The 27,732-nt window shown below is 60.2% G+C and overlaps 1 protein-coding gene across 1 annotated transcript in view; it reads left to right on the plus strand.

The window, feature by feature from the left end:
• Positions 1 to 7,149: 7,149 nt before the first annotated feature.
• The window catches only part of plcl1 (phospholipase C like 1), a 29,671-nt gene continuing 9,088 nt past the window's right edge, over positions 7,150 to 27,732 (plus strand). The window contains exons 1-4 of the mRNA XM_069196463.1: positions 7,150 to 8,070; positions 22,118 to 22,723; positions 23,346 to 24,983; positions 25,330 to 25,689. Of these exons, the coding sequence (XP_069052564.1) occupies positions 7,867 to 8,070; positions 22,118 to 22,723; positions 23,346 to 24,983; positions 25,330 to 25,689 (2,808 nt within the window). The 5' untranslated portion in view covers positions 7,150 to 7,866. The remainder of the gene's footprint in view (positions 8,071 to 22,117; positions 22,724 to 23,345; positions 24,984 to 25,329; positions 25,690 to 27,732) is intronic.

Genomic DNA, 27,732 nt, shown 5'->3' on the forward strand with positions numbered 1-27,732 from the left:
ATTGGCACTTCTCTGTAACTTTTGAAACCACCCCTTGAGAGGGACTGCAGTTTAATTCACAGCAGGGTGAGTATGTGTATCTCGGCTCAGTGGGAAACTACGCTGGGTTCCAGCAGCCCCTTGTAGAATGTACACTGGCTTCAGACTGCAGTCCTGGGCTGCACACTGAACATACTCCCACTCTCACTCAACCTGCTGCTGAGAATGTGATCCTCGCTCTAGGCCTGGCCAGAGCCCCAGAAACACCCCCTCACTGGCCTTGCCAGGGCCCCAGAAACACCCCCTCCCGGGCCTGGCCAGAGCCCCAGAAACACCCCCTCATTGGCCTGGCCAGGGCCCCAGAAACACCGCCTCTCTGGCCTGGCCAGGGCCCCAGAAACACCCCCTCCTGGACCTGGCCAGAAGTCCAGAGCAAACCCCTCTAATGGCCTGGAAAAAGACCTGCTCCAGCCTCTGCAATCAAGCCTATTTTTTGTTTTTTTAAAATGTCTGCATTAAGAAATAAGATTCCAGCACTGCTTGTGATTCTATAGCATGAAGGCCTTTTTCTTGTCACATAACCAGTTTACCAAGTTTACCATTATACCAAGAACAGGAAATGAACCCCTATTCCAGCAGTGCACTCACAAGTTTGCATACGTATATACACCTGTATTTTAAACCGCAGTGCGCGAAACTGAAGATTGAAAAACAGATTAAATAGAGATTACATCAGAGCAGGAAAGGCTTTTGACAGTAATATCCTGTAACAAATTATATTTCGGCTATTTACACCTCGTGTGCCAGACAGAAGTTGCCTTCTGGTTTTGACCTCTCTGGGCATACTGGGAAGGCTAGATATTCCTTTCCTCGGGTTTGGTGGAGCATTGTGGACTGCCAGCCTGATGACACCCTCTCCCTGCACCAGGACTGAATCAATCTGTGGTTTGTGCCTCTGGAAACTGTGCCCGGGGAGCACACTGCCAAACATCATTACCAGCTTCGTTTGAAACAGCGATGGCGCCGGTAGGCGGGACCGCCCTTCATCAGATTCCCAGGAGCCCGGCAACACACGGTCTGCGAGCATGATCACTCACACGCCTGACCACGCACGTGTATATGGAGTTGTGGCTCTTTTCCCAGATCAATCCTGTCCTCATAGTCTGTCCAGGGAACGTAGTTTCAAATAAAAGTTCAGGCCCTAATCTCATCCCCTCCCACCTGCCTACAAATCAATATCACACTTCTTGCTGACTCACCTGTGTTTCATGTTCACATCCCTCCCTCCTCTGGATCTTCACCCTTGCAGCAGCTCCCTGGCTCATTCCGCATTAAAGATGGGGGGGGTGTCCGACAGCCCTCCTCCTCACAACACCACGGCACCCTCCTTGACTCCTCCTTCAGAAATGGAATGGGGTGGGAGGGTTCCAACTGCACCCCTCCTTTGGGGTGAGGTGAGTTACCTCGATAATGCTCACAATGCGAATTGTGCCCCTTCTCTGCCCTCTGCCTGAGGGGTTTGACCAAACTACGGAATGAACAGTTTCTCGGCAAAGTGGGGGAGCTGTGGGGTTTCTGCCCTGCAAAGTGGCGAAGAGACTGAGGGTGTTCAGCTGGAAGACGAGGGAGGAGAAAGAGAGCCCCCCCCCTTACCCCCACCCATCCCGCTCCTTCTCCTCAAGGGCACCCCATTCTAGGCTTGGGGAGATATGGACACCCTATATAGGATGATCATGTCGACGTCTTTTTTCCTTGATGATCTGAACACAACAACGTCGCACACAACAGATACCCATCCCCGTTCCTGCCACAGGCGATCAGAAATGAGGTGTTAACAACGGCAGTCAGGTAGGGCCGTCCTCCCTTTCATCTGCAGTGCTCTTGTCATCTCGTTCCTCCCCCACCCGGCTGGACAAGCGCACTGAGGCCTCTCCTGAGTGGGCCTATGGCATCTTACAGGTTCCCAGCCCTGGTCCTGGAGGAGCCCCGTCTCTCCTGGGGTTCTCAGTGGCGGAGGCCCTGCTCACAGGCTCCTTCGTGTCACATCTTCCTGTCGGGGGCGACTCACCCGCCGATTTGCTCTCCGCTCCTGAAGCGCTGCTGAGCCGCCGGCTGGGTGTCGGTCCCGGTCCGATTCCGGAGCTGAGGGTTCATGCAGGCCTGTGCAGTGAAAAGGAGTCCGGCCGGCCGGCGCAGAAGGGAGAGGGCTCGGAGTGGGCGTGTCTGGCGCTCTGTCAGTCTGTTTCGCCGGGAGCCGCTCGTCGAGGAGAAGCTGCAGTAGGATCTGTGACGGAAACCCCTGGAAACACTGGAAATGGGGTGTTTTCTGCACCCAGGACTGAGGGCAGACACAAGTTAACCCACGCTTGCCTAAAGAATAATAATTATAATAATTGCTTACACTTATATAGCGCTTTTCTGGACACTCCACTCAAAGCGCTTTACAGGTAATGGGGATCCCCTCCACCACCACCAGTGTGCAGCATCCACCTGGATGATGCGACGGCAGCCATAGTGCGTCAGTACACTCACCACACATCAGCGATCAGTGGGGAGGAGAGCAGAGTAATGCAGCCAATTCAAAGATCAATAAAAGGCAGCAGTTAGCACTGGAGGTTTAGAGCCCAACTGGAGAGCAACCCAGCCACCAGAGGGGACCCCAGGACTACAGCTGCTGTCAGCTGCAGTGTCTGCTCTCCTCCTCAGCTCTCTGTGTGTAAGTGTGCGACTGTGTGTGTCTGGGTTTGTGCGCAAGTGTGTGAGTGTGTGAGTGTGCGAAGTGAGTGTGCGTGTGTGCGTTTGTGTGTGTGTAAAAGTGCGTGTGTGTGCCTGTGTGTACACACCCACAGCCCCCAGTTCAGAGTCTCACTGCAAGGCGCGATATCTCTCTGTGTAACGATAATGAGCCTCCTGCTGTACTCACCCCCACTCCACTCCACACTGTCCTCTCAGATCTCCACTCCACTCCACACTGCCCTCTCAGATCTCCACTCCACTCCACACTGCCCTCTCAGATCTCCACTCCACACTCACACTGCCCTCTCAGATCTCCACTCCACTCCACACTGCCCTCTCAGATCTCCACTCCACACTCACACTGTCCTCTCAGATCTCCACACTCACACTGTCCTCTCAGATCTCCACTCCACTCCACTCCACACTGTCCTCTCAGATCTCCACTCCACACTGCCCTCTCAGATCTCCACTCCACTCCACACAGCCCTCTCAGATCTCCACTCCACTCCACACTGCCCTCTCAGATCTCCACTCCACACTCACACTGTCCTCTCAGATCTCCACTCCACACTGTCCTCTCAGATCTCCACTTCACACTCACACTGTCCTCTCAGTCCTCCACTCCACACTGTCCTCTCAGATCTCCACACTCACACTGTCCTCTCAGTCCTCCACTCCACACTGCCCTCTCAGATCTCCACTCCACACTCACACTGTCCTCTCAGTCCTCCACTCCACACCGTCCTGTCGGTGTCGTCTCAGGCCGAGGACCTGACAGAGGAGCAGCTACGTGTGATCTCCCCGCCCGCTCGAACACGCCTCTTACCCGCTGCTGAGGGACAGTCACGCACGAAACTCTGACCGGCACCGAGCGACTGAGTACAATGTGCTTTTCTTTTCAAATGCACGGCACGATTTCACAGACGTTGCCCTGCGGGTCTTCAAGGATACAACAATACTGCGGCTGTATCCTCAAGGACACCACAGCAGTGTCACGGCTGGGCTGCGAAACCACAACCTGCTGCTGAGACTATAACACAACACACATGAGACCTTGTGGATTTCAATCGTCCCCAGGCGTTGCATAAGTGTGCCTTTGATTTATCTGCAGGCGTCTGGCCGGCACGTCTATGCAGAGCCATTCATAAGGGTCAGAATGAGAGGACTGTCGCGGGGAATCGGCGCGGTTTCAGATCATGGGGGAATGACGCGCTCTGTGCAGGTTTGCCTGCTGTCGTCGGCCTTTTTCAAGCACAAGCGCTGGGCAAGGGCCTTCCTCGTCAAGACCACCCGCCGAAACTGAAAAGCAATCGGCAGCAGGACGAATTCAGCTGCTCTGTGTCAGTCGTCAATGATCTCTTTAAAAGACGGGTTTCCCGTCAGGATCTATTGATGTCTATTGATCTATTGACTCACTAATGTCGTACAACATTAACCCAACTCAACAGCCAGCAGAGCTCCTTCTTCGATTCGAAAGGCCGTAAATGAGGTCGCAAGCAAGCGGAGTTCGTTTGACCCCTCGAGCCCGCCTGGTAGCTCGTTGCTAAGTGGCCTGTGGGTCTCCTGCAGCTGTTTCTTGAAAGAAGCCAGAGGATCGGCTGGCTAGCCTGCTGTCTTCTCCCCGAACGCAAGGCAAAAAACATATTTGAGCCGCGTTTTTATAAGGACGGCACGGCCCATATGCCCAGAAAATGGTGAGCGTGCGTACAAAACAGCGCTGTGTCCCGTGGCAATACTCTTCAGGGAACAGGCTGTGCGTCTTGGAGCTGTCAGGGGTCCAGCAGCAAGGCAGGAGCCAGGGGGGAAGGGAGAAACGACCGGGACCCCAGCACTGCTCCGTGAGGGACACCTGGGAGAGAGAGACCACAGGTCGGAGAGGAAAGGGGTCAGAAGGGAGAGCTGGGGGAGTCGGTGGCAGAGAGAGGGGCAGTTTCTACAGAGCAGAGAACTGCTCCATTGCTCCAGGAGAAAAGGCCCTGTCCTTTCGGAGAGACGAGGATCTCGTACGGGAAGGAAGGGTGGGGGTGAAGACAAGGCATTTTGATGAGGGGGGGGAGACAGAGTCAAGCGATGTAAAAGGCCGGAGCAGGAGCCACAGACCGGGGAGGAGACAGAAAAGACAGGGCATAAAGGAGCAGAAAATACCGGTAAGCAAACACCCGTCTCTGCTCGTCTTTTCAAGCGTTACATTGATATCTGCATGTGAAGCAGATTCTTTAATCGTCACAGAGATTGCATGCTCTTATGACGGTGTTTGCGATAGAGAGAAGGGTTCTTTTAATGGATTTTGCCAAGGATTAACGTCCATAAAAAAAGTCTGTTTGCACAAAGACGGTGCCAACTCAAAGCATGCCGTCTCCTTCATCCTCGCTCACAAGCTGGGCTGAGAGAAATCTGCTGCCCAAGGCAGTTCCCCCGATGGCGGCGTTGAGCCCGGTGCACCTGAACTCCATGGCTGGTGCCATCTTCCAGCATGTCCCACCAAGCTCCCAGGGCCCACAGAGGCCCCCCCGCCTCTGTCCCCTCTATCTAATCTAAAGACTCGGATCAGCCGCCTGGTGGGCAAACCGCTGGACAAACAGCTGTGTAACGGGTTGTGCGTTTGCCGTCTGTCGCTCTTGGCCAAGGGGTCAGGATATGTCTGGCCTCGATCTCGCCCCCCAGGGTGGCATCCACACGAAACAGCTTGAACGGGACCGCGAGAAGGCCGTGCGGATCGCTGACCTGGCCGGAGCGGGGACGAGCCAGTGGGCACTTTCCCAGACCGGCAAGGAAAACCCCCCCCCGGGAGCCGGGCTCTCTGCTCTGGCTTCAGCCACGTGTCCGCAGACATCCCAGTTTGAAAACAAAACAGGTCCGAGTTCTCTCTCTCATTCATAGCCAGCGGCTAGATCACCTGCCAGCCCACTGCAGCTCAGCAGGTGTGAGCCTGGTCAGTACCTGGAGGGGAGACTCCTGGGAAACACTAAGGCTGCTGCTGGAAGAGGTGTGAGTGGGGCCAGCAGGGGGCGCTCACCCTGTGGTCTGTGTGGGTCCTAATGCCCCAGTATAGTGACGGGGACACTAGACTGTAAAAAGGCGCCCTCCTTCGGATGAGACGTAAAACCGAGGTCCTGACTCTCTGTGGTCATTAAAAATCCCAGGGTGTTTCTCGAAAAGAGTAGGGGTGTAACCCCAGCATCCTGCCCACATTCCCCCTGGCCTTTACCAGTCATGGCCTCCTAATAATCCCCGTCTCTGAACTGGCTCCATCACTCTGCTCTCCTCCCCACTGAGAGCTGGTGTGTGGGGAGAGTACTGGCGCATCATCCAGGTGGGGCTGCACACTGGTGGGGGTGGAGAGGAGTAAAGCGCTTTGAGTGGAGTGTCCAGAAAAGCGCTGTACAAGTGTAAGGAATAATGATAATAGTGATATGCCTGTGGCCATAGTCTTGCTCAGCGGTTGATTCTCTCGCTCATGTTCATGTGTATGGGGTTTTCTTTGTGTTGTCTGCTGCTGTGAATAATAAAGACACACTCTCTCCCTGGTGATAATAAAGACTCCCTCTCTCTCCCCCTGGGGAACTGCATATCTTCCATCCTTAACAAGCCAGACCAGGGACCTGATCCAAACAAAGAGTTCCCAGGGGGCAGCACGTCACAGCGACACAGCACACGAGTGGAAAATAACGCAGAAGGCGCGTTGAAAACACGAACGGGGGCGCGTCTTTACGCAGAGGGTGGTGGGAGTGGGGAACAAGCTATGCTCTGCCATGCTGTTGAAGCCGATACCCTGGCTTCTCTCAAGACACGACTGGAGGAGACTCCAGGCTAGAAACTACAATTTGGATAAAAAAAAGACAGCGGGGAAGTGAGCACAGAAAATGCGTGGGTAAAAAAAATGAAATGAAAAAATTAGAACGGGTTTTGCCAAAAAAAAAAGTTTATACGCAGTAATAGCCTCAAAGTTGGGAATCCCGTCGTTTTCAATCGGTTCTGGACTCGTGCGCCGCGCCCGCCTGTTTGAAGAAGCCGCATCCGCAGCACCCCGGCCTCGGGACGGTCCGGTTAGCCGCTGTCCCGTGCTCCCCGGGTCCTGGGAACGCTGGAATGCTGGAAGGTCTCGCGCCCCGCCCCTCTCCGAGATCGTCTCTTTCCCACATCGTCCTGCCCCGGGACGCCTGGAACCCCTCTCGCGCTATTATCCCCCCTCCCACGCGCCGCTCTGATCCTCCCCTCCTGGGTCAGTCGAGCTGGAACGATTCCAAAAGCGTGAGGCATTCCAGAACCTTTCGGCCAGCAAGGTCCTGTCCCCGCCTCCTGCCCGAGCGTGATTGGCCGGGGGAGAAGCCCCACGGGGGACGTCGGCAGCCCCGCTTCGGTAGCCGATTGGTCGGAGGAGGCGTCCATCGCGAGGAGTGGGCGGGGCGGACGAGGTGGAGGCGGGGCGGAGGAGGCGGGGGGGTGGCGCTGGCGGAGATGTTCCTCATTCTTGTCAGAAGCGGCTGGACTCGGGCTGATTCCTCGCTGCCTGCGCTCCGGTTGCTTCTCCTTCTGCGGGAAGGGCAGTGGCGGCAGGGAGGGAAAAAACGAAGCGCGGAAAGAAAGCACCTGATCTCTCTCTCACCCGGCCCGCGTCTGTGAGCAGCCAGCCCGGACTGAGTGACAGCTGACGGACCGGGCGCCGGTGGGCTCGGGTTGGGGTGACGGGGACACAGGGGGACGGGACCCCCCGCCACCCCTCTCCTGCCTGGGTGATGGCGCGGCGCGCCCCGCTCGCTACTTTCCCGGTGTGTCCTGCAGCAGGCACAGCCGAGCCGAGCCGGCGGGAGAAGACTTGTTGATCGCCTGGACGCGACACCGCTGGAACCGAGGATCGGCTGCGAAACCCCGAGAGCCGCCCGTCGCCCCGGCTGGAAAACTTCGGACCTCCCCCCCCCCCCCCCGGGTGTTGAGGTTCAGCGGGGGTCCGGAGCCGCACCCGGCAGCTCCCCGGAAGGCTCCCGGTTGGCGGCTAAAATAAACTTTAAAAAACGAAGAAACCCGAGGCTGCAGAATGACACGCTAGCGAGCAGGCAACCAGCACGACCATTAAGACGGGTCTCGGTCGGAGGGCATGCCCCGTCCGGGTAGCCTGTAGGCAGCGGCGCCTCTGAGCGGTTTCGGCTGGCCATGTCGGAGCGGGAGCGCCCGGGCACGGCGGACGGGCTGTGCGGAGACGGGCTGCCGGCCGAGCCCCCGCCGGCGAGGGCGCAGCGGGCCGGGCGGCGGAGCGGCGTGGCTGTCCACCTGCCCGAGCGGGGCGGCTCGGCGGACCCCGAGGCGGCGCTGCTGGAGGCGGCGAAGGCGGCTCCCCGGCGCAGCAGCATCATCAAGGTAGGAGCCGCCGGCGGGCCGGGCCGGGCTGGGCTGGGCTGGGCTGGGCTGCGGAGACCCGGGTCCCCCGGGCGTCGCTCGAGCCCGAGGCGTCAAGGCAGCCTGAGGAGTGGCAGAGCGGATCTGGGGTCACAGGGTGTAGTTTACTGGGGGAGACGGTGCACACGGTCTGGGCGAGGCGGCCGGGACAGGCGGGGTCGCCGAGGTGCACGGGTGGGGCAGGTGGCGAGCAGGCAGGGCGGCTCAAGCAGGCAGATGGGTGAGGGGAGCCCCGCTGGCGCCGTTGTTGTACGCGGCTCTGTGCGCGCTGTCGGCGCGAAGGACAGCGGGCACCGCCATGCCTGCTCTAAGCATGACGGTGTCCTGGAAGCTGGGTGAGTGCTGACGGACAGCCCCCTGCCCCAGGACCCCTGGGGGGCAGTGACACACGAGCCCCGTGGGGTAGAGCACACGCCCCTGTGGCGGCCTGAGGCAGAGGCCCAGAGACCCTGAGCACCCCTGCTCCAAACCCGCGTGTGGCGAGCTGGACTGCCTGTGTGAGAGCGGGGGTACCGGGGGGTACCCCTGTTGTGAGCCCCTGGCGGGGTGCTGGGCTCCTCTCCCTTCTGTGTGAGGGAGTGTGTGTGTGTGTGTGTGTATCTGTGCATGTGTAAGGGAGTGTGTGTGTGAATTGGTGCGTGTGTAAGCGAGTGTGTGCATGTATCTGTGCGTGTGTGTGCATGTATCGGTGTGTGTGTAAGGGATTGTGTGAGCATGTATCGGTGTGTGTGTAAGGGATTGTGTGTGCATGTATCTGCGTGTGTGTGTGTGCATGTATCTGCCTGTGTGTGTGTGTGCATGTATCGGTGTGTGTGTGTAAGGGAGTGTGTGTGCATGTATCGGTGTGTGTGTGCAGGTGTTGGCTGCGGTGTGATCAGAGGCTTCAGAGTGTTTTGGGGGGATTGCGAAGAAGCACCGGGGGGCCGTGGGGCTGCAGTCAGACGCTGGGGTCCAGCAGGTGTAATGGGGGTGGTCCCAGCGCTGCGCCAGTGATGCCATCTCTCCGCCAGGCTCCCCTCTGAGCCCCGGCGTCCTGGGGGCGGCGAGAGAGAGAGCTCCGTCCGGCCGAGAGTTTTATCTCCTGTGCGCAGGATGGGAAATGGCAGAGCGTCCCCCTGCTCGGCGCACAGAGGCAGAGATGCTTATCTCCGCGCAGAGACGGGGACAGTGCTCAGCTGTGGAGGCTTAGGCTGCTGGCTCACGGTGTGTGTGTGTGTGTCTTGTCCCGTCACTGTGCTTCTGATCTCTGTGTCAAGGCTGTTATCGGCCGAGCGCTGCGGGCCCGACTCTCTCGGCCCGCGGGCGTTTGTTTACTGGTATCCTGCTCTCACAGCGGGCTCTGGAGGGCGGCCAAGAGCAGGGACAGTCGCCGTGTTCCTGTCGGTCCCTGCGTCACGCTCCGCGGGCGGAAGGGGGGAGGGGGCATGGGAATGAGCACTGCTGAGGTACTGGTCCCAGTGCAGCCCAGTGAAACCAGCTCCTGCGGGGGAGGCGTTGCTCGGAGACGGGGGAGAGAGGAGGGCCAGAGAGGAGCAGTATATGGGCCGCTGTGGAGAAGTCAGGGACAGGACCTCCGGCCTCCACTGGCCCCCTCGGCCGGCTGGTTCTGAAGCTCGCTGGCGCCACCCGGCCTCAGGACAGCACGGCTACAGCAACACGGATCAAAGTCAACCAATTCGCAGCCCGGGCCCAACAGCACAGCCCCACTGGGACACACACAACCATGACACAAACTGGCCATGATGCCCTCAGTGCTGTACTGTATCAGTGATCTAGTGCCCTCAGTGCTGTCCTGTATCAGTGGTGCCCTGGTGCCCTCAGTGCTGGCCTGTATCAGTGATCTAGTGCCCTCTGTGCTGTCCTGTATCAGTGGTGCCCTCTGTGCTGTCCTGTATCAGTGGTGCCCTCAGTGCTGTCCTGTATCAGTGGTGCCCTGGTGCCCTCAGTGCTGTCCTGTATCAGTGGTGCCCTCAGTGCTGTCCTGTATCAGTGATCTAGTGCCCTCAGTGCTGTCCTGTATCAGTGGTGCCCTGGTGCCCTCAGTGCTGGCCTGTATCAGTGATCTAGTGCCCTCTGTGCTGTCCTGTATCAGTGGTGCCCTCAGTGCTGTCCTGTATCAGTGGTGCCCTCAGTGCTGTCCTGTATCAGTGGTGTCCTGGTGCCCTCAGTGCTGTCCTGTATCGGTGCCCTCAGTGCTGTCCTGTATCAGTGGTGCCCTCAGTGCTGTCCTGTATCAGTGTCCTGGTGCCCTCAGTGCTGTCCTGTATCAGTGGTGCCCTCAGTGCTGTCCTGTATCAGTGTCCTGGTGCCCTCAGTGCTGTCCTGTATCAGTGGTGCCCTCAGTGCTGTCCTGTATCAGTGTCCTGGTGCCCTCAGTGCTGTCCTGTATCAGTGGTGTCCTGGTGCCCTCAGTGCTGTCCTGTATCAGTGGTGCCCTCAGTGCTGTCCTGTATCAGTGTCCTGGTGCCCTCAGTGCTGTCCTGTATCAGTGGTGCCCTCAGTGCTGTCCTGTATCAGTGGTGCCCTCAGTGCTGTCCTGTATCAGTGCCCTCAGTGCTGTCCTGGATCAGTGGTGCCCTCAGTGCTGTCCTGTATCAGTGGTGCCCTCAGTGCTGTCCTGTATCGGTGGTGCTGGACCGAAGTGTGTTCAGCAGCCTGGGGTGAGAGGGTTGGGCCCCGGTGTGTTCAGCAGCCCAGTGTGAGAGGACTCAGCGGGTGTGTTCAGTGCAGTTCGGGAGAGTGGCAGGCTGTGAGGTGGAGTCTCATGATCCTGCATGACTGCTTTTAGCTCGCTGCTCCGCGAAGCGAGATTTTGATGCCGATAGCATACACCATGGCAACGCGTGTGCCCGTCTCCGAGCCAGGCTGCAGAGACGGAGAGGCTGGGGTACCCTTGGCCAAGATTCGAGATTAGCCCTGGTGATGATATTGCCTCTTTCCTGAGAGCGTCACGTGAACGCCAGAGGCAGATGTCCTTGAGGAGCTGTGGTCAATTAAGGTAAGAACAGACAGCGAACACAAGGACCTGTCTCCACCTCTCTCTCACTCTCTCACACCGGGAGGGAGGTGAGGGGGTTTGTAACTGCAGTGGTAATGGAAGCAGGCAGCGCTGGGGAGAGCACTGGGGAGAGCACTGGGGAGAGCACTGGGGAGAGCACTGGGGAGAGCGCTGGGCAGGGCGCTGGGCAGGGCGCTGGGGAGAGCGCTGGGCAGGGCGCTGGGCAGAGAACTGGGCAGTGCTGGGCAGAGAACTGGGCAGAGAACTGGGCAGCGCTGGGCAGGGCGCTGGGCAGGGCGCTGGGCAGGGCGCTGGGCAGGGCACTGGGCAGGGCGCTGGGCAGGGCGCTGGGCGGTGCTGGGGAGAGCGCTGCGCGGTGCTGGGGAGAGAACTGGGCAGTGCCGGGTGGTGCTGGGCAGTGCTGGGCAGTGCTGGGCAGTGCTGGGCAGTGCTGGGCAGTGCTGGGCAGTGCTGGGCGGTGCTGGGGAGAGAACTGAGCAGTGCTGGGCAGTGCTGGGCAGTGCTGGGCAGTGCTGGGGGGTGCTGGGCAGAGAACTGAGCAGTGCTGGGTGGTGCTGGGTGGTGCTGGGCAGTGCTGGGCAGTGCTGGCTCTGCAGGCCCTGTGCCGCGGGGTGGGTTAGGGTTAAGGCACGAGGGCACGGCGCTGGGCCCCCCTGGCTGGGCTGCGCTGGAGCAGCAGGAGACTGCTGTCCGTGGAGTAGAGTCTCGGATCAAGCCTCGCTAATGAGATCAGTGTTTAATCGCCTCTGCTGTCCCTGAGCTCTGTTAGCGGGCCTCTCGGCGGATCAGGAGGCGAGAGAGAGTGGGTGTGGGGGCTGTCCCGAGACCCCAGGGGTGGTGGAGAGCGAGGGGGGAGGCGGGAGCGTGCAGGGGTGTGTGCGAGAGAGAGAGAGGCAGAGCCCTCATATGCACGTTTTATCAGACAGGAGGCGGGATAGGTTCTGCTGCTCGTAGCTGGGGGCCTGGCTTTGACCCCCGCTGCCCCAGGCTCTGCGGTGGTGCACGTTACCCCAGGGCAATCTGCTTCGCTACAGCTAGAGTCACCGCTGGAGGTTCACGGGGTCAGCGGTGTCACCCCAGGGCAGCGTGTCCCAGCACCGCGGTCACGCCTGGAAATCAAAAGCAGGTGCACTTAGGATTGAAAATAGGAGTCTCTTTTTTTTTTTTACACACAGAGTAGCGGGGGACTGGAACAGCGGCACCGACCGGAATGTTGGGATTGATTTCTAGGAGAACGGGCCTGTGTACCGGCTCGTGCTCTTGAATACCATCGCTTTGAGGTTGGTGTTCAACAGCTTCGTCACTACAAAGCTCTGCGACATTTCCAGAAGGGTAATGAGCAGGCAGTACTGTCCCCTACCCCTCAGCCCACCCCGCTGCCTCAAGGCTGCCCCCTGCTGGCTGGACAGTAGGAGGAGACAGGCCTGGGGCCTGAGCTAAACCATCCAGTTATCGCGTCTGTCGATTTTTAGATGCTGTCAGTTCCTTGTTGCTTGGCCTGTTGTGTAGCTAGCTCTTGTTATTTACGAGGGGTGTGGTGAGTTTTGGAAGTTCTGTGTCAAAAAAGGAAGCGATTTCCACTGTAACAAAGAGCGCTTTGGACTGAACTGAGGGAGGGGGGGGGATGCGCACACACACACACACACACACACACACACACACACACACACACACTTGCGCTGGTGCTCTCGTCGTCACACGGAAACCTTTCTGCAGGAGCATCCCGCTGGGCGTCCCCGCAAGATGACGCAAACGACCTTGGCATCTTATTCATATGCAAACAAGGCGTAATTAAAATAATTAGCGGTTCTTTAGTGTCAGATGTTCCTTGGCGCGGCATGTGTGCGGCGGAGCGTGCTGCAGGGATCAGCTCACGATCAGGGGGCTGTTCATCTGATCTGAGCCACGCCGTCTTATGCACTCTGCTGCGGCCAGCCTGGCGCACGCACGCACGCACTCACACACACACACACACAAGCACGTGCACGCACGCAGACACACAGCTGCCACGGCACAGCAGGAGCTGACAACACTAGACCTTGGTAGAAACAGCGCAGGCTGGGTCTGGCTTCCACAGCATGGCATGTTCCATGCTCCCACCACCCTTTGTGTAAAGAAGCGCTTCCTGTTCTCGGGAACACCCTGCACTGCCCCCTTTTGTCTTGCTGTCGATCCTGAAGACGCCCGCTGGGCAGACTTGTCAGTGCCTGTGAGGTGTTTGGAGTTTGTGTACTTGTATCGGGAGTCTTCCCTGGTCGTGATTGAACAGGTTCAGCTCCTGCAGCCCCGTGGCTTCCTGTTTCTCTGTGGAGAGGGTGTCTGATGGTATCACTCCTTCAGGCCCGCTGTCTCCCGCCCTGGGGCTGAGAGCGTGGTGCCGCTCGCTCGGTCCACAGACACCTGGGCTCGGCACTGTGCCACCCGGGTCTCCGAGAGGGACTGGCAGAGACTGGGCAGCACTGGGCATTGCCGTTTCACACCAGAGCAGTCCAGAAGAGTCTCACACAGTACAGTCAAGCCAGGAGAGTGCAGCCTTCTCTTTTCCTTCTCCCTCTCTCTCCTGTTTCTCCCTCTCTCCTCTGCCTCTCCTGTCCCCTGGTAACAGTCTTTTCCAGTGGAGGCTGACTGTGCCCCTATTATGCAGCCTATTGACTATAGACTAGGTTAGCTGGGTAATCGAATCAAGCCAGCACGCACGTCACACAGGAGCTAATAATTGTATTATACCTGCTCGATAAGATGCGTCTTTCAAACAAGACATTGCCTGAAAGGCCAAGGGTTTGTCTTTTTTTTGTAAAGGCTTTGTAAATCCACCCCCCCCCCAGATCTATGTAGAAGTAAATCCAATTAAACAGCCCAGTAAAAGACAAAAGGCTAATCTACCCATCTGTTCTTCCAAGAGAAAGAAATCCACCGGTCCTCTGGGGCAGACCAGCGAGACTCCCCCACCCCACTGTCTGCACCCCACATCCCCAGCTCAGTGGCTGCTTGGCTGAGCCGAGACCCACACGTTCTCTGCGATCTCCTCTCCCTCTGCTGTGTTAACATACTGTAGGCCCGACTGTAGCTGCAGGCCGGCACTAAAGCAGAGTGTAGGGTGTCTGAACATGGATCCTGCTCCTCGATGTCGTCTGCTGCGTCCTTCCTTTTAGGAGCCCAATTCATCGATCGATTGTCTGACCCATCGGGCCGAGAGCCTTGTCAAAAACCCAGTCCCGGCCCGGCTCAGCCTGATCGCTCAGAGGGCTGGCTGTGTCCGACGGGTGTCTGATATCAAAGACCTCGGCACCGAGTTGGGTTAAAATCTGTGACCCACCCGATCAATGATTCCAGCACCAGCACCTGCTGCCGGGCACCTGCCTGTGCGGAGTTTCCTCTGAGCAGGCGTCTCCGATGTCATCCTCGAATAATCGGGCTGGCCTGTACGGCAGCGGAGGTCCTGCGGTCAGCTCTGCGGGGGTCCGGTGGCGGGGCTTGGACTGACCCCCCTCCGGCACCCTGCGGAGAGTCCTGACCTCTCTGTCCCCCTCTGTCCCTCTCCCTGGAGCGCTGCAGACATGTTATTGACATGAGGTGATGAGTCTTGCCCAGGTGACAGCCTGTACCCAGACAGAGTAAACACTCTCCTGGCAGTGCGCCTCGGGCCCTGGGGCAGGACAGCGCCGGGCTCGCTCTCGGTATCGGGGGTCCCCTCTCTCACGCCCCACCGAGGAAGGGCCCCAGGTGAGGCCCGTCGTCGGGTTCAGTTTCGGCGATCAGAACAAGGAGATAGTGTTACTAACAGCAGGACAGTCCCAACAATGAAGCGTGCTCATCTGGGAGGCTCGGTGTCTGTTCCTCACACACTGGGCTGCGGCTCTGAGCTCCCTCCCCCCTCTCTCCCGGCAGCATTGGAGGCTGTCCTGATGCTGGCGGGTGTGGGAATTCTGGGCTTAGATTTGTTATTTCGATGAAGGATGTTTGTCTAATCCCGAAGTCTTTCTTGCAGTGTAGCATAAAATGCATCTGTGCTTCTCCCTGCTTGGAGCACAGCCTGTCCTCTCTGCACAGTCAGGGCTGTCTGTGTTGCCTGGTTTCGGTGTCCAGGCAGCGGTCACCGAGCCTGTCCTCTCTGCACAGTCAGGGCTGTCTGTGTTGCCTGGTTTCGGTGTCCAGGCAGCGGTCACCGAGCCTGTCCTCTCTGCACAGTCAGGGCTGTCTGTGTTGCCTGGTTTCGGTGTCCAGGCAGCGGTCACCGAGCCTGTCCTCTCTGCACAGTCAGGGCTGTCTGTGTTGCCTGGTTTCGGTGTCCAGGCAGCGGTCACCGAGCCCGTCCTCTCTGGATAGCCGGGTCTCCCCATGTTGCCTAGTATCGAGAGCCTAGGCCTGTCTACAGTCCCTGAGCCAGTACTTCGTCAGGGTCTGATGTCTCTCACCCTGGGCAGATACCTGGCTTGTGCGTGTTGTTCCAGTTTGTGTTGTTTGTGTGAGGTGGTGTTGAGTGGCTTGGTGCTGGAGCAGTGCTGTCCTGGGGCTGGCTGGTGTCGGTGGGGCTCCGAGGCTGAGGGGGCCCCTCAGCAGGGCCTTGTGGGGGTCGGAGGTCGGGTCACTGCCTTCTAGGCATCGCCAATATTGCATTGCCCTCCTCTGTATAATAATGAGCAGGGGGCATCAGCCTAGCTCAGCCCTGCAATCCCTGCTTGGCGTTCCACACTGAAGACATCTCTCCGAGCCCAGATTCTCCCGAGACTGCTCCTGCGATTGGGCTCGGCTCCAGTTCTTTCGCTCTGCCCCTGCCGATCACTGCTCCGAAGGCGGTCAGTTTTATTTCTCTCTTGTCACTTTGCCCTTGGAGATCAACATTAAAAATGCAGGAAATGTAGCCTTTAAAACTTTAGCTTTAAACTGCGGTTCCGAACCTTGAGAGGACCCTGGGCTCCCCCAGGTCCTGCTGTCCTGCCGCAGTCTGTCGAGACGTCCAGCGCTGTGTGTGTGTGTGTGTGTGTGTGTGTGTGTGTGTGTGTGTGTGTGTGTGTGTGTGTGTGTGTGTGTGTGTGCGCGCGCGCGCGCGCGTGTTGGCGCTAACAATGTGCTCCGTTGTCCCTTGTCGGCAAGGCTCCGGTTTCCACGGCGATACTGCGGTGTCGCCTTTCTGCTTCGGGGCGCACCCCGCATCCCGGATTGAAATTCAGGCTCCCCTGTCGCTGCGGCGGGGAGACGGGGAGAGGCACGCCGCCTTTGCGACCTCTCCGGGGCCGGAAGTGTGACTCTTCCTGCTCGGGGGGGGCGCTCTCTGGCCCGGGCATCGGACCAAGGAGAACCACGTGCCACGCCCTCTCGCTGCCAGGAGCCGGGGAGTGCCAGGCACTGTGGGCACGGTGGGGTCACGCTGTCAGGAAGCACAGAGGGGTGCAGAGGACCAGACAAGGGCAGCCGGCTGCATTCTGCAGCTTAACGCAGCGCCCTGCGCTGCCGGGCTGGAGGACTGAGCCTTCCTCGTCTCTCTGCCCTGACGAGACGGAGAGGATACAGGCGCCCGAAGGCACTGAGCAAGTGGAAACGACAGGGAAGAGCCCGAGGCAAGGGATTCTCTTTACACGGGGAATTCGGCGAGCGTGGAGCGAGCTGCCCTGCCCCGTTGTCGAAGCGGGTACCCTGGCCGCTGGATGAGATTCTCGGGGCAGGGGCGACTGTTCCTGGGAGAGGATGAGGATGGCATGTGGTGACCCGCCCCTCGACCCTGGCCGACTCTCGAGTCCAGGAGAATGTGCTTGGCGGTGAGAACACCTGAGCGTGTACTGAACACCGGTACTGGCAGTGGGAAAACCTGAGCATGTACTGAACACCAGTACTGGCAGTGGGAAAACCTGAGCATGTACTGAACACCAGTACTGGCAGTGGGACTACCTGAGAATGTACTGAACACCAGTACTGGCAGTGCGAATACCTGAGCGTGTCTTGACACCAGTACTCGCAGTGGGAACACCTGAGCATGTACTGAACACCTGGCAGTGGGAACACCTGAGCATGTACTGAACACCTGGCAGTGGGAACACCTGAGCATGTACTGAACACCTGAGCATGTACTAAACACCTGGCAGTGGGAACACCTGAGCATGTACTGAACACCTGGCAAGGGAGAGTGAGACAGTGCTCCTCTAGGTGTCTGGACAGTACAAGCCGCCGGTGGAATTTAGCGGGACCCCTTGTCTTGCAGACTGAGCCCTGGGTCCTTTAATGACCCAGTAGCCTGGAGCTCTCGTCTGAAGGGTGGCGCCTCCTCCAGCACTAAGGCAGTGCTCCGAGTTCACAGCAGAGGCACAGGAAGAGAGGCAGGGAGGCAGTGCAGTTTAAGGCCCGTGCAGCTCTGTATTTGTGTGTGTGGACTCCACGCAATGTGGGAATATATGGCTGTTTACCATTCCCACGATGCTTCTTGTGCTCCCTGGTGTTTGCCATGGGGAAGGCACATCCTGCTGGAGGCTGGGAGTTCGTATATTGGTGCAGGGTCTGTGGGAGAGGCTGGCCCTGCACAGGCTGAGCACTGAGCACTGCAGCTCATCTCTCAGGGGAGGGGCTGGGCTGTGATGGGGGGCTCGCACACGTTACATAAGCAAATTAAATTACGTAATACTATGCATATTTTAAAGACGCAAAACAAAAGCCTTGCAGCTGTTACCTCTCTCTCTCTCCCAGTGCCTCAGCTCTCACCACTAGCCCACACTGCCTCCCTCTCTCTCTCTCCCAGTGCCTCAGCTCTCACCACTAGCCCACACTGCCTCTACCTCTCTCTCCCAGTGCCTCAGCTCTAACCACTAGCCCACACTGCCTCCCTCTCTCTCCCAGTGCCTCAGCTCTAACCACTAGCCCACACTGCCTCCCTCTCCCCTCCTCAGCTGTTGGCTCTGACTGCGGTGGCTGGGAGTGTGAGCACTCTCCATTACAGGGCAGATCTGAGCTGCGGCCGTGACCCAGATACACTCCAGCCTGAGCCATGTGCTCTCCATCTTCATTTCATGCCATCGGCATCAGCACCGCCCCTCTAGATGTGACTCTCTAGGTGTGTGTGTGTGTGACAGAGAGAGTGGGGGTGTGGATGAAAATATTTTCACTCCTCCCCAGGGCCCTACACCTGCAGCCCAGTGAAGGCGTCATTAACGCCTCTCGAGCTGGGCGCTAGGGCGCTAACGCTGCGCGGAGGGGCGGTGTAGAGGTGGCAGGAGCCGGGTCCCGCAGCGCACTAGCGGTGCTGCCCACCCCACGCCCGCGGCTCGCGCTGCCCCCGGTATCGCTGAGCCCGTTTCACCGCAGGGCCGGTCCTCTTCCGCCACTGATTTTTCACCGCTTTGTCCCGGCCTTTGAAATCATTATTTTTATGGTTATTACGTGTCCCGTGTCCCGGGCAGCGCTGGGCATGTCCCCAGACCCCTGTCCTGGGCAGGCTGCTGAGATCCTCTCCTGGGAGCTGGTGCAGACTTGGGTCCGAGGACCATCACCCGGGGTGCTCAGGCGCCCCCCAGTGGCCGCCCGGGAGCTGTCGCTTCTGACTTGAAAGCAGCGGCAGGCGTGTGGAAGGTTGTTTATGCAACGGTTGATTTCCCGACTCCTGGAGCTATTTACTGGCTGTGTGTTCCAGATCCCTCTCTAAAATGGTAACGCTGGAACTGCAGACTCCCTCCAGTGAGGGCCCGCCCCGGTGGAGCTGCGTCACGCTCACCAACGCCCCTGCCCTGCAGGGTAGCTTTCCATCTGGCGTGTCATGCCAATCGGGCCCGTGCGTTCTGCTTTACTGCACTCGTGAGCCTCTGAACGTTTCGCTCCGGTGTTTACATCAGAGCTCCGTCCCCCTGCTCTCGCTCTGCCCCACAGCTCCCAGTGTTCCCAGTACTGCACTGGAGCCGGGACTGGGAGCTGCCCTGCCCTGTGAGCGGAGCTACAGGAGCCAGACTGGTCGGTACGATGTGTGAGTGGCGCTACGTGTGCACAGGCGTTTGCTCCCAGGCTGTGTGAGAGGTGGTCGGTCTCGGCTTCTGTCCAGTGTCCCTCTGTGGTTCAGAACAATCCACTCGCAGCCGGGCCCGGGCCCTGGAGTGCCGTCCAGTCTCCCTCCCTCCCTCCCGGACTCTCAGGCCGGGCGGCTCCTCCGCAGCGCGGGAGAAGGAGAAAAAAACCCACTCGGCAGAGAGATTAAAGGATTAAAAGCGACGCATGCCCTTTTAAGCCAGATCTGTGCGTTAAGAGATCGGCTCTTCTGTGGAGAGCCCGGCTCGGGGGTGCGGACGTTGCCATGGTTTCGCAGCGCCGACCCGAGAGGCCCGGCCCGCGTGGAGCACCGGTCCGGCTGCAGCTGCCTGCGGGCCCGCCGGAGATCAGCTGCCCCAGCGCCCGCCCCTCAGAGCTCCAGACTGTCCTGCAGGGCTGCGTTTCTCAGCCTCTCGCCTCCAGGGATACAGAGGTCCTGCTGCACCCCGAGAGCCCTGGGGCAGGTTCCTCGGCGCAGGGCAGCAGGGCAAGACAGCCTGCTGGGAGAGAAACTCCTGCTTGGAGATGGCTCTCGGATGGCCCTGGTGTCTCGCCTTGATTGGCCATCCTGGGGGGGGCGGGCAGTGGCGACAGGTCGTTTTTAAAGACAGGTGTGGTTTAGAAATCCGAGGTGTCGCCTTCGCCCATGTGTCCACACCTCCTGCAACTTTCCTTTCGCCAGCAGGCCATTACCACTGTGTCTGCTGGATCAGTGCAATGCACCATGACCAAGCTGGTACGGCTACATTACCTACATAAGACAGGTCACAGACAAGAGGGGCCGTTCGGTTTGAAAGTGAGCGGCTATCCCAACATCTCGTCCATCTGCGTCTCGATCTCGGCCTCAACAACAGGGCTGAGCAGCCTGTTGCACACCCCCACCACGCTTTGTGTAAATAAGCAAGTTTTGAATGCTCTGTTATTTCCACTTGTGTCCTGTGATTCATGTTTCTATAGTGTATCTTCTTCAATCCAATGCAACATACGTACAGTATATATATAATAAAACATCAATGCGTACGTAAGAATTTGGAAAGTGTGTCCTTCTTAGCCAGGCGGTGTACTCATGTGAAAAGCACGCCTCAAAGGTGGCTGTTGTTTTGGATGAGCAGCGATCAGGGGGTCTGCTTACCACCTCTCCCACCCTGTTCGGAGGACAGCGATGGGGCCTGGCCAGTCTGGGGGCGCAGGGGAGCCCCGCCAGGGGGGGAGAGAGGGGCCGGAGGACGGGGAGGGGTTGGGGTGCAGGGGTTGACTGGGGACACAGCCCCCTCAGTGTGCCAGCGTGTGTTTGACGTCGGGGGGGAGAATGTTTCTTCTGAGCCCGAACGGAGGAGGGGCAGGGGGGCTCTGGAGCTCCTGGCACACCACGTGACCTCCTCAACAGATGTTTTTCCAAGCGGTTTTATTTTTTTGGAAGGAGGGGAGGGGTTGTTTTGTTTCTGCTGGTTTCATTCAGACGTGCAAAGACAGGCCGTGGCCCCAACAAGGAGAGTCCCGATAGCGATCGGGGAGAGTCGCCGCTCGCTCGTGGAGAAAGTGTCTGTGGCGCAGGCGAGCTGTGGGGGCAGGCGGCTGTGTGCAAGGCAGGAAACATTTAGATTTAATCACCAATGAATAGTTTCCTTGCGGAGCCCAGAGAGCCCCGTGTTGGTGGCGTTTTGGATGGTGTTCGGGGGCTTTTCCGCGCTCCAGCCAGTTAAAGAAACAGAGGAAAGGTGGCACTGCTTTACACAAAGTGTGGTGGGAGTGGGGAACAAGCTACCGATGCCAACACCCTGGTCGCTTTCAAGAAATTCCCGGGTCTATTGGCTACAAGCAGCCAGACGAGTTACAGGAGCTGGGGTGAATGGTGTCTTGCTTGGAACCTTTCTCCGCACAAAATAAACCCCCGGACACCCAGAAACAGCATGACCCCCTCCCTCCTGCGTGCCTGCCGGTTGACTCTGAGGAATGGGGTGGCTGGGACCAGGCTGGGTATCAGTTGGCACCCCTTCCTGGAGAGATTGTAGCGCGGGAGATTTTTTTGGGGAAAATGTGCAATCGCCAGTATTTTAACAACTCTGATCTTTGAGCCTTTCTGATTTTGAAGCGATTATGCCGCGACGTGTTGGGAGGGGGGAGGGTTAACGGCCCGGGAAAGCCAGAAACTGGGCTGGAACAGAGCCGGCCCTGGGTCACAGGCACAGCAGCTGAAGTTTAATGTGCGGTTACTCTAGAACAGCTTTTGCAGAAAAACGGATGTGTTGCGTGCAGGCAGGGAGAGCTCAGGCTTTGCACGCCAGGAAGACCCAAGAGTAGCAGGGAGGTCAGCTGGCAAAAAAACAAGTCACAATCAGAAGGAGCCATCAGGCCTGTTTAATAGTTTAATAGTAGCTACTTGACCAGAGGCTCTCTCCTGCAGCTGTTTCTTGAGAGAAGCGAGAGTATCGGCTTCAACAGCCTGTTCCACTCTCCCACCGCCCTTTGTGTAAAGGAGAGCTGCCTCCTGTTCCCAGTTCTCAGTGCACTTCCCCTCAGTCTTAGGTTCGGCGCTTCTCTGCATTACTCGGCAGCTGTCTGGTGTGTCCCCAGTCTCGAATTTTGGGGTTAGGGTTTTCAGCTTTTACAGTGCTAACTAATCCTCCTAGTTTACTAACTGTGCCAGGCTCCAGGATTTTGACATCAGCGCGTAAGTGCAGGTGGTCCTACTACAGCTCTCTGGGGTACACTGGGGTACTCTGGGGGTGTTTGTGGCTGACGCCAGCTGAAACGCACACGGCGGGCTGATGCCTAAAGTCGGAGTGTGTTTCCAGCACCAGTGTCGCGCTTCTCCGCGGGTTTTCACAGGCTCCTCCGCTGTCTCCTCCTGCCCCAGTGCCCGGCGCCACGGCGATGCCCGTCGGGGCCGTGAGGGACCAGCGCCGTCCGCTCGATACCGCTTCGGTCTCACCGTACCTCTCCCTCTCCCTCTCCTGCTCCCCCCTGACCCCTGACCCCCGACCCCAGGACCCCCAGGCCCAGAAGGCCGCGGGCAGCCGGAAGAAGACGGTGTCGTTCAGCAGCATGCCCTCGGAGAAGAAGGTCAGCAGCGCGGCGGACTGCCTGGCCTTCATGCAGTGCGGCTGCGAGCTGAAGAAGGTGCGCCCCAACGCCCGCCTCTACAGCCGCTTCTACACCCTGGACCCCGACCTGCGCTGCCTGCGCTGGGAGCCCTCCAAGAAGGAGGGGGACCGCGCCCGGCTGGACATCGCCAGCATCCGCGAGGTGCGCACGGGCAAGAGCACGGACACCTTCCGGCACCACGGCCCGGCCGAGCAGCTCGCCGACGAGGCCGCCTTCTCCATCATCCACGGCGACGGCTACCAGTCGCTGGACCTGGCGGCGCTGTCGGCCGACGTGGCCAACATCTGGGTGACGGGCCTGCGCTTCCTGCTCTCGCACCCGGGCCCCGGCGGCGGGGAGGCGCTGGAGGGCAGCCCGGGCAGCGCCATGCGCGCCGCCTGGCTGGCCGAGGAGTTCCGGCGCGCCGACGAGGACGGCTTCGGCATCGTGCCCGAGGACACGGCGGTGGGCACCGTCTGCCGGCTGTGCCCCGGCGTCAAGGAGACCAGGGTGGGTCGGCGTGGGGAAGCACTGGAGCGGGCACTGCGAGCACTCTCCTCTCTCTTACTCCTCTCTCTCACTCTCCTCTCTCACACTCCTCTCTCTCACTCTCCCCTCTCTCACACCCCTCTCTCTCACTCTCCTCTCTCACTCCTCTCTCTCACACCCCTCTCTCACTCCTCTCACCCCTCTCACTCCTCTCCTCCCTCCTCTCTTCTCGTCCCTTCTCTCCTCACCCCTCTCTCACTCCTCTCTCCCCTCTCTCACTCTCCTCTCTCTCACTCCTGTCTCACTCCCCTCTCTCTCACCTCCTTTCACTCCTCTCCTCCCTCCTCTCTTCTGGTCCCTTCTCTCCTCACCCCTCTCCCTTCTCTCCTCTCTCTCACTCCTCTCAATCCTCTCCCCTCTCTCTCTCTCACTCTCTCCCCTCTCACTCCTCTCACTCCTCTCTCTCTCCTCTCTCTCTCACACCCCTCTCTCACTCCTCTCCCTTCTCTCCCCTCTCTCACTCCTCTCTCCACTCTCTCACTCCCCTCTCTCTCACTCCCCTCTCTCACTCTCCTCTCTCTCTCACTCCCTTCTCTCCTCACTCCTCTCTCACCCCTCTCACCCCCTCTCTCTCCTCCCCCAGGTGCGCCGGAAGTTCAAGGAGATCCAGTGCCAGAAGGAGAAGCTGACCTCGCGCGTGACCCTGGAGGAGTTCCAGGAGGCGTTCTGCGAGCTGTGCACGCGCCCCGACGTCTACTTCCTGCTGGCGCAGCTGTCCAAGGAGCGGGAGAGCCTGGACGCCCAGGACCTGCGGCTCTTCCTGGAGACGGAGCAGGGCCTGGCCCTGGCCACGCCCGAGACCTGCCTGGACATCATCCGGCGCCACGAGCCGTCGGCCCAGGGCCGGGAGCGCGGCCTGCTGGGAGTGGACGGCTTCACGCGCTTCCTGCTGTCGCCCGAGTGCCAGCTGTTCGACCCCGAGCACCGGCGCGTGTGCCAGGACATGGGCCTGCCCCTGTCCCACTACTACATCAGCACCTCGCACCGCAGCCACCTCGTGGGGGACCAGGCGCAGGGCGCCCTGGACCTGGCGGGGCTCGTGCGCGCCCTCAAACTGGGCTGCCGCTGCCTGGAGCTGGCGGCGAGCGACGGGGCGGGCGGAGAGCCCGTCCTGGGGGACCGGCTCCACCAGCAGCAGCACCAGCGAGCAGGGGCCAGCGTGGCCCCCGTGGGGCTCCGCAGCGCCCTGGAGGTCGTCAACAAGTACGCCTTCCTCTCCTCGCCCTTCCCCCTGCTGCTGTACCTGCGCCAGCGCTGCTCCCCCGGCCAGCAGCGCGCGCTGGCGCGGCTCCTGCGCGAGGCCTTCGGCGGGCGGCTGTACGCCCCTCGCGCGGGCGCGGGCGCCGGGGCGCTGCCCTCCCCCGAGCAGCTGAGGGGGCGCGTGCTGCTCGTGGGGAAGAAGCTGCCCCCGGAGGAGGGCGGCTCGGAGGGCGAGGTGTCGGACGAGGAGGAGGAGGAGGAGGCCGGGGCGCGGGCGGGGCGCCGGCTGACCCTGCAGGGCGAGGGGGACCCGGGCGCGGCGCTGGTGGCGCCGCCCCCCCCGCCGGAGCCCCGCCGCCTCCGTCTGCGGCGGGAGCTGTCCGACCTGGTGGCCGTGGCGCGCGCCGGCAGCCGCGCCTACTCCAGCTCCTGCCCGGCCCCGGCCACGCCCTCGCCCCCGGCCACGCCCGCCGGCCCCGGCCCCGAGGCGGGCTGGGCGCTGTGCTCGCTGGGCGAGGGCGTGGCGCGGCGGCTGGCCAGCGACACGCCGGGGGAGCTGGTGGCCTACACCAAGCGCCACCTGAGCCGCGTGCGGCCCAGCCCCGCCCGCCTGGACTCCAGCAACCCCAACCCGCAGGACTTCTGGAAGTGCGGGTGCCAGCTGGTGGCCATGAACTTCCAGACGGCGGGCGCCATGATGGACCTGCACGCCGGCCGCTTCGCGCCGAACGGCGGCTGCGGCTACGTGCTCCGGCCGGCCGTCATGCGCGACGAGGTCTCCTACTTCAGCGCCAACTCCCAGGGCTGCGTGCCCGGGGTGCCGCCGCAGACCCTGCGCGTCAAGGTCATCAGCGGGCACAGCTTCCCCAAGCCGCAGGGCGCCGGCGCCAAGGGCGAGGTCATCGACCCCTACGTGGTGCTGGAGCTGCACGGGATCCCGGCCGACTGCGCGGAGCAGCGCACCCGCACCGCCGCCCAGAACCAGGACGACCCGCTGTTCGACGAGACCTTCGAGTTCACGGTGAGGTCGGTCGGGAGGGAGGGGGCGGGCTCGGCTCGACAGAGCCTGAAGACAGCCGGCTGTCCGGCAGCGGGGCTGGTTGTCTAATCGGCTTCTCCAGTTGGAACCAAAACTGGAGACGCCAACGTGTGTCCAGCAGGACAAGCCTTCCCTCGTGCACCGAGCCTGTAAGAGCCTGGCCTGCCAGGGTAAAGACATGTAAAAGGTGTTTGTTAACAGGCAGTGGAATGAAACACGTGCTTGATCAGTATGAGCTGGGCCCACGCAGCTCGTCGCAATAACAGTGACGACTTTTAACGTGGTGGTGCTGATGTCTTTTAACTGAAGGGCTCGTGTCCGTCCGCAGGTGAACCTGCCCGAGCTGGCCCTGCTGCGCTTCGTGGTCCTGGACGACGACTACATCGGCGACGACTTCATCGGCCAGTACACCATCGCGTTCGAGTGCCTGCAGCCGGGGTACCGCACTGTGCCGCTGCTGTCGCTCACCGGGGAGCCCCTCCCCCGCGCCGCGCTCTTCGTGCACGTGGCTGTGACCAACCGGCGCGGCGGCGGCAAGGCGCAGAGACGGGGGCTGTCGGTCCGCCGGGCGCGGCGCAGCCGGGAGCACGTCAGTCTGCGGCACACCGGGATCCGCCCTCTGGACGAGGCCTTCCGGCCGGCCGCCACCCCCCTGAGGGAGGCCACCGACCTGCGAGAGAACACGCAGGTCAGACACGGGGCAGGGAGAGGTCGACACGCAGGTCACAGGGCAGGGAGAGGTCAACACGCAGGTCAGACACAGCAGGGAGAGGTCGACACGCAGGTCAGACACAGGGCAGGGAGAGGTCAACACGCAGGTCAGACACAGGGCAGGGAGAGGTCGACACGCAGGTCAGACACGGGGCAGGGAGAGGCTCAACACACAGGTCAGACACGGGGCAGGGAGAGGTCGACACGCAGGTCAGACACGGGGCAGGGAGAGGTCGACACGCAGGTCAGACACAGGGCAGGGAGAGGTCAACACGAGGGTCAGACACAGGGCAGGGAGAGGCTCAACACGCAGGTCAGACACAGGGCAGGGAGAGGTCGACACGCAGGTCAGACACAGGGCAGGGAGAGGTCGACACGAGGGTCAGACACAGGGCAGGGAGAGGTCGACACGAGGGTCAGACACAGGGCAGGGAGAGGTCGACACGCGGGTCAGACACAGGGCAGGGAGAGGTCGACACGCGGGTCAGACACAGGGGCAGGGAGAGGTCGACACGCGGGTCAGACACAGGGCAGGGAGAGGTCGACACGAGGGTCAGACACAGGGCAGGGAGAGGTCGACACGCGGGTCAGACACAGGGCAGGGAGAGGTCGACACGCGGGTCAGACACAGGGCAGGGAGAGGTCGACACGCGGGTCAGACACAGGGCAGGGAGAGGTCGACACGAGGGTCAGACACGGGGCAGGGAGAGGTCGACAAGCAGGTCAGACACGGGGCAGGGAGAGGTCGACACGCGGGTCAGACACGGGGCAGGGAGAGGTCGACACGCGGGTCAGACACGGGGCAGGGAGAGGTCGACACGCGGGTCAGACACAGGGGCAGGGAGAGGTCGACACGCAGGTCAGACACGGGGCAGGGAGAGGTCAACACGCAGGTCAGACACAGGGCAGGGAGAGGTCGACACGCAGGTCAGACAGGGCAGGGAGAGGTCAGACACAGGGCAGGGAGAGGTCAACACGCAGGTCAGACACAGGGCAGGGAGAGGTCAACACGCAGGTCAGACACGGGGCAGGGAGCGGTCAACACGCAGGTCAGACACAGGGCAGGGAGAGGTCAACACGCAGGTCACAGGGCAGGGAGAGGTCGACACGCAGGTCAGACACAGGGCAGGGAGAGGTCAACACGCAGGTCAGACAGGGCAGGGAGAGATCAACACACATGGTCAGACACAGGGCAGGGAGAGGTCAACACGCAGGTCAGACACAGGGCAGGGAGAGGTCAACACGCAGGTCAGACACAGGGCAGGGAGAGCCTCAACACGCAGGTCAGACACAGCAGGGAGAGGTCAACACCCAGGTCAGACACAGGGCAGTCAGAGCCTCAACACGCAGGTCAGACACAGGGCAGTCAGAGCCTCAACACGCAGGTCAGACACAGGGCAGTCAGAACCTCAACACGCAGCTCATAGACAGCTTCCATTTTTATACTTCAGTGTAGGAAAAATCCATTCTGTTCATTTGGTTGACGCTACATATTGCCTCTAAAGTCTTATCCAGACATTTCCAGACAGGAAGTCAGCTCTCATTTTCCAGGTTTGCTACCTGAGCAAAGGTGGGCTTGGAGGGGAGCTGTCCAAGCAGCAGGGCAGCCTTCACACAGCGGGGAGCAGAGGTGCTCCTAAACACTGGTCATCGAGCACCGGGGGGTCCTAGAAGGCATTTGCACAGACACACACACAGACAACAGGCAGGCCTTCAGCAATGCTTAATTGTCCTGTGCAGCTGCTCTCCTTCCAGCTGGGTGATCAACTGTCTGTCTCCCTAATTGCACCCCCCCTCCTCTCCTCTCCATTACACAACACTGTCCCCAACTGACTCTGCTGCTTAATTAACACGCAGAGAGCAGCACAAACACACACACATGCACACACGTTCAAGGCCGGAACGGAGGGGCAGAATTAACCCCTTCTCAGAGAGGCCTTGCCGTGGACGTGTGTCTGCCCACCGGGAGTCAGGGCTGCTGGGAAGGGCTGTGCTGGACATTGATGCCTCTCTTCTTCCT

This window comes from Lepisosteus oculatus, chromosome 12 (assembly GCF_040954835.1).
Source record: "Lepisosteus oculatus isolate fLepOcu1 chromosome 12, fLepOcu1.hap2, whole genome shotgun sequence".
In the NCBI taxonomy this organism is placed as follows: domain Eukaryota; kingdom Metazoa; phylum Chordata; class Actinopteri; order Semionotiformes; family Lepisosteidae; genus Lepisosteus; species Lepisosteus oculatus.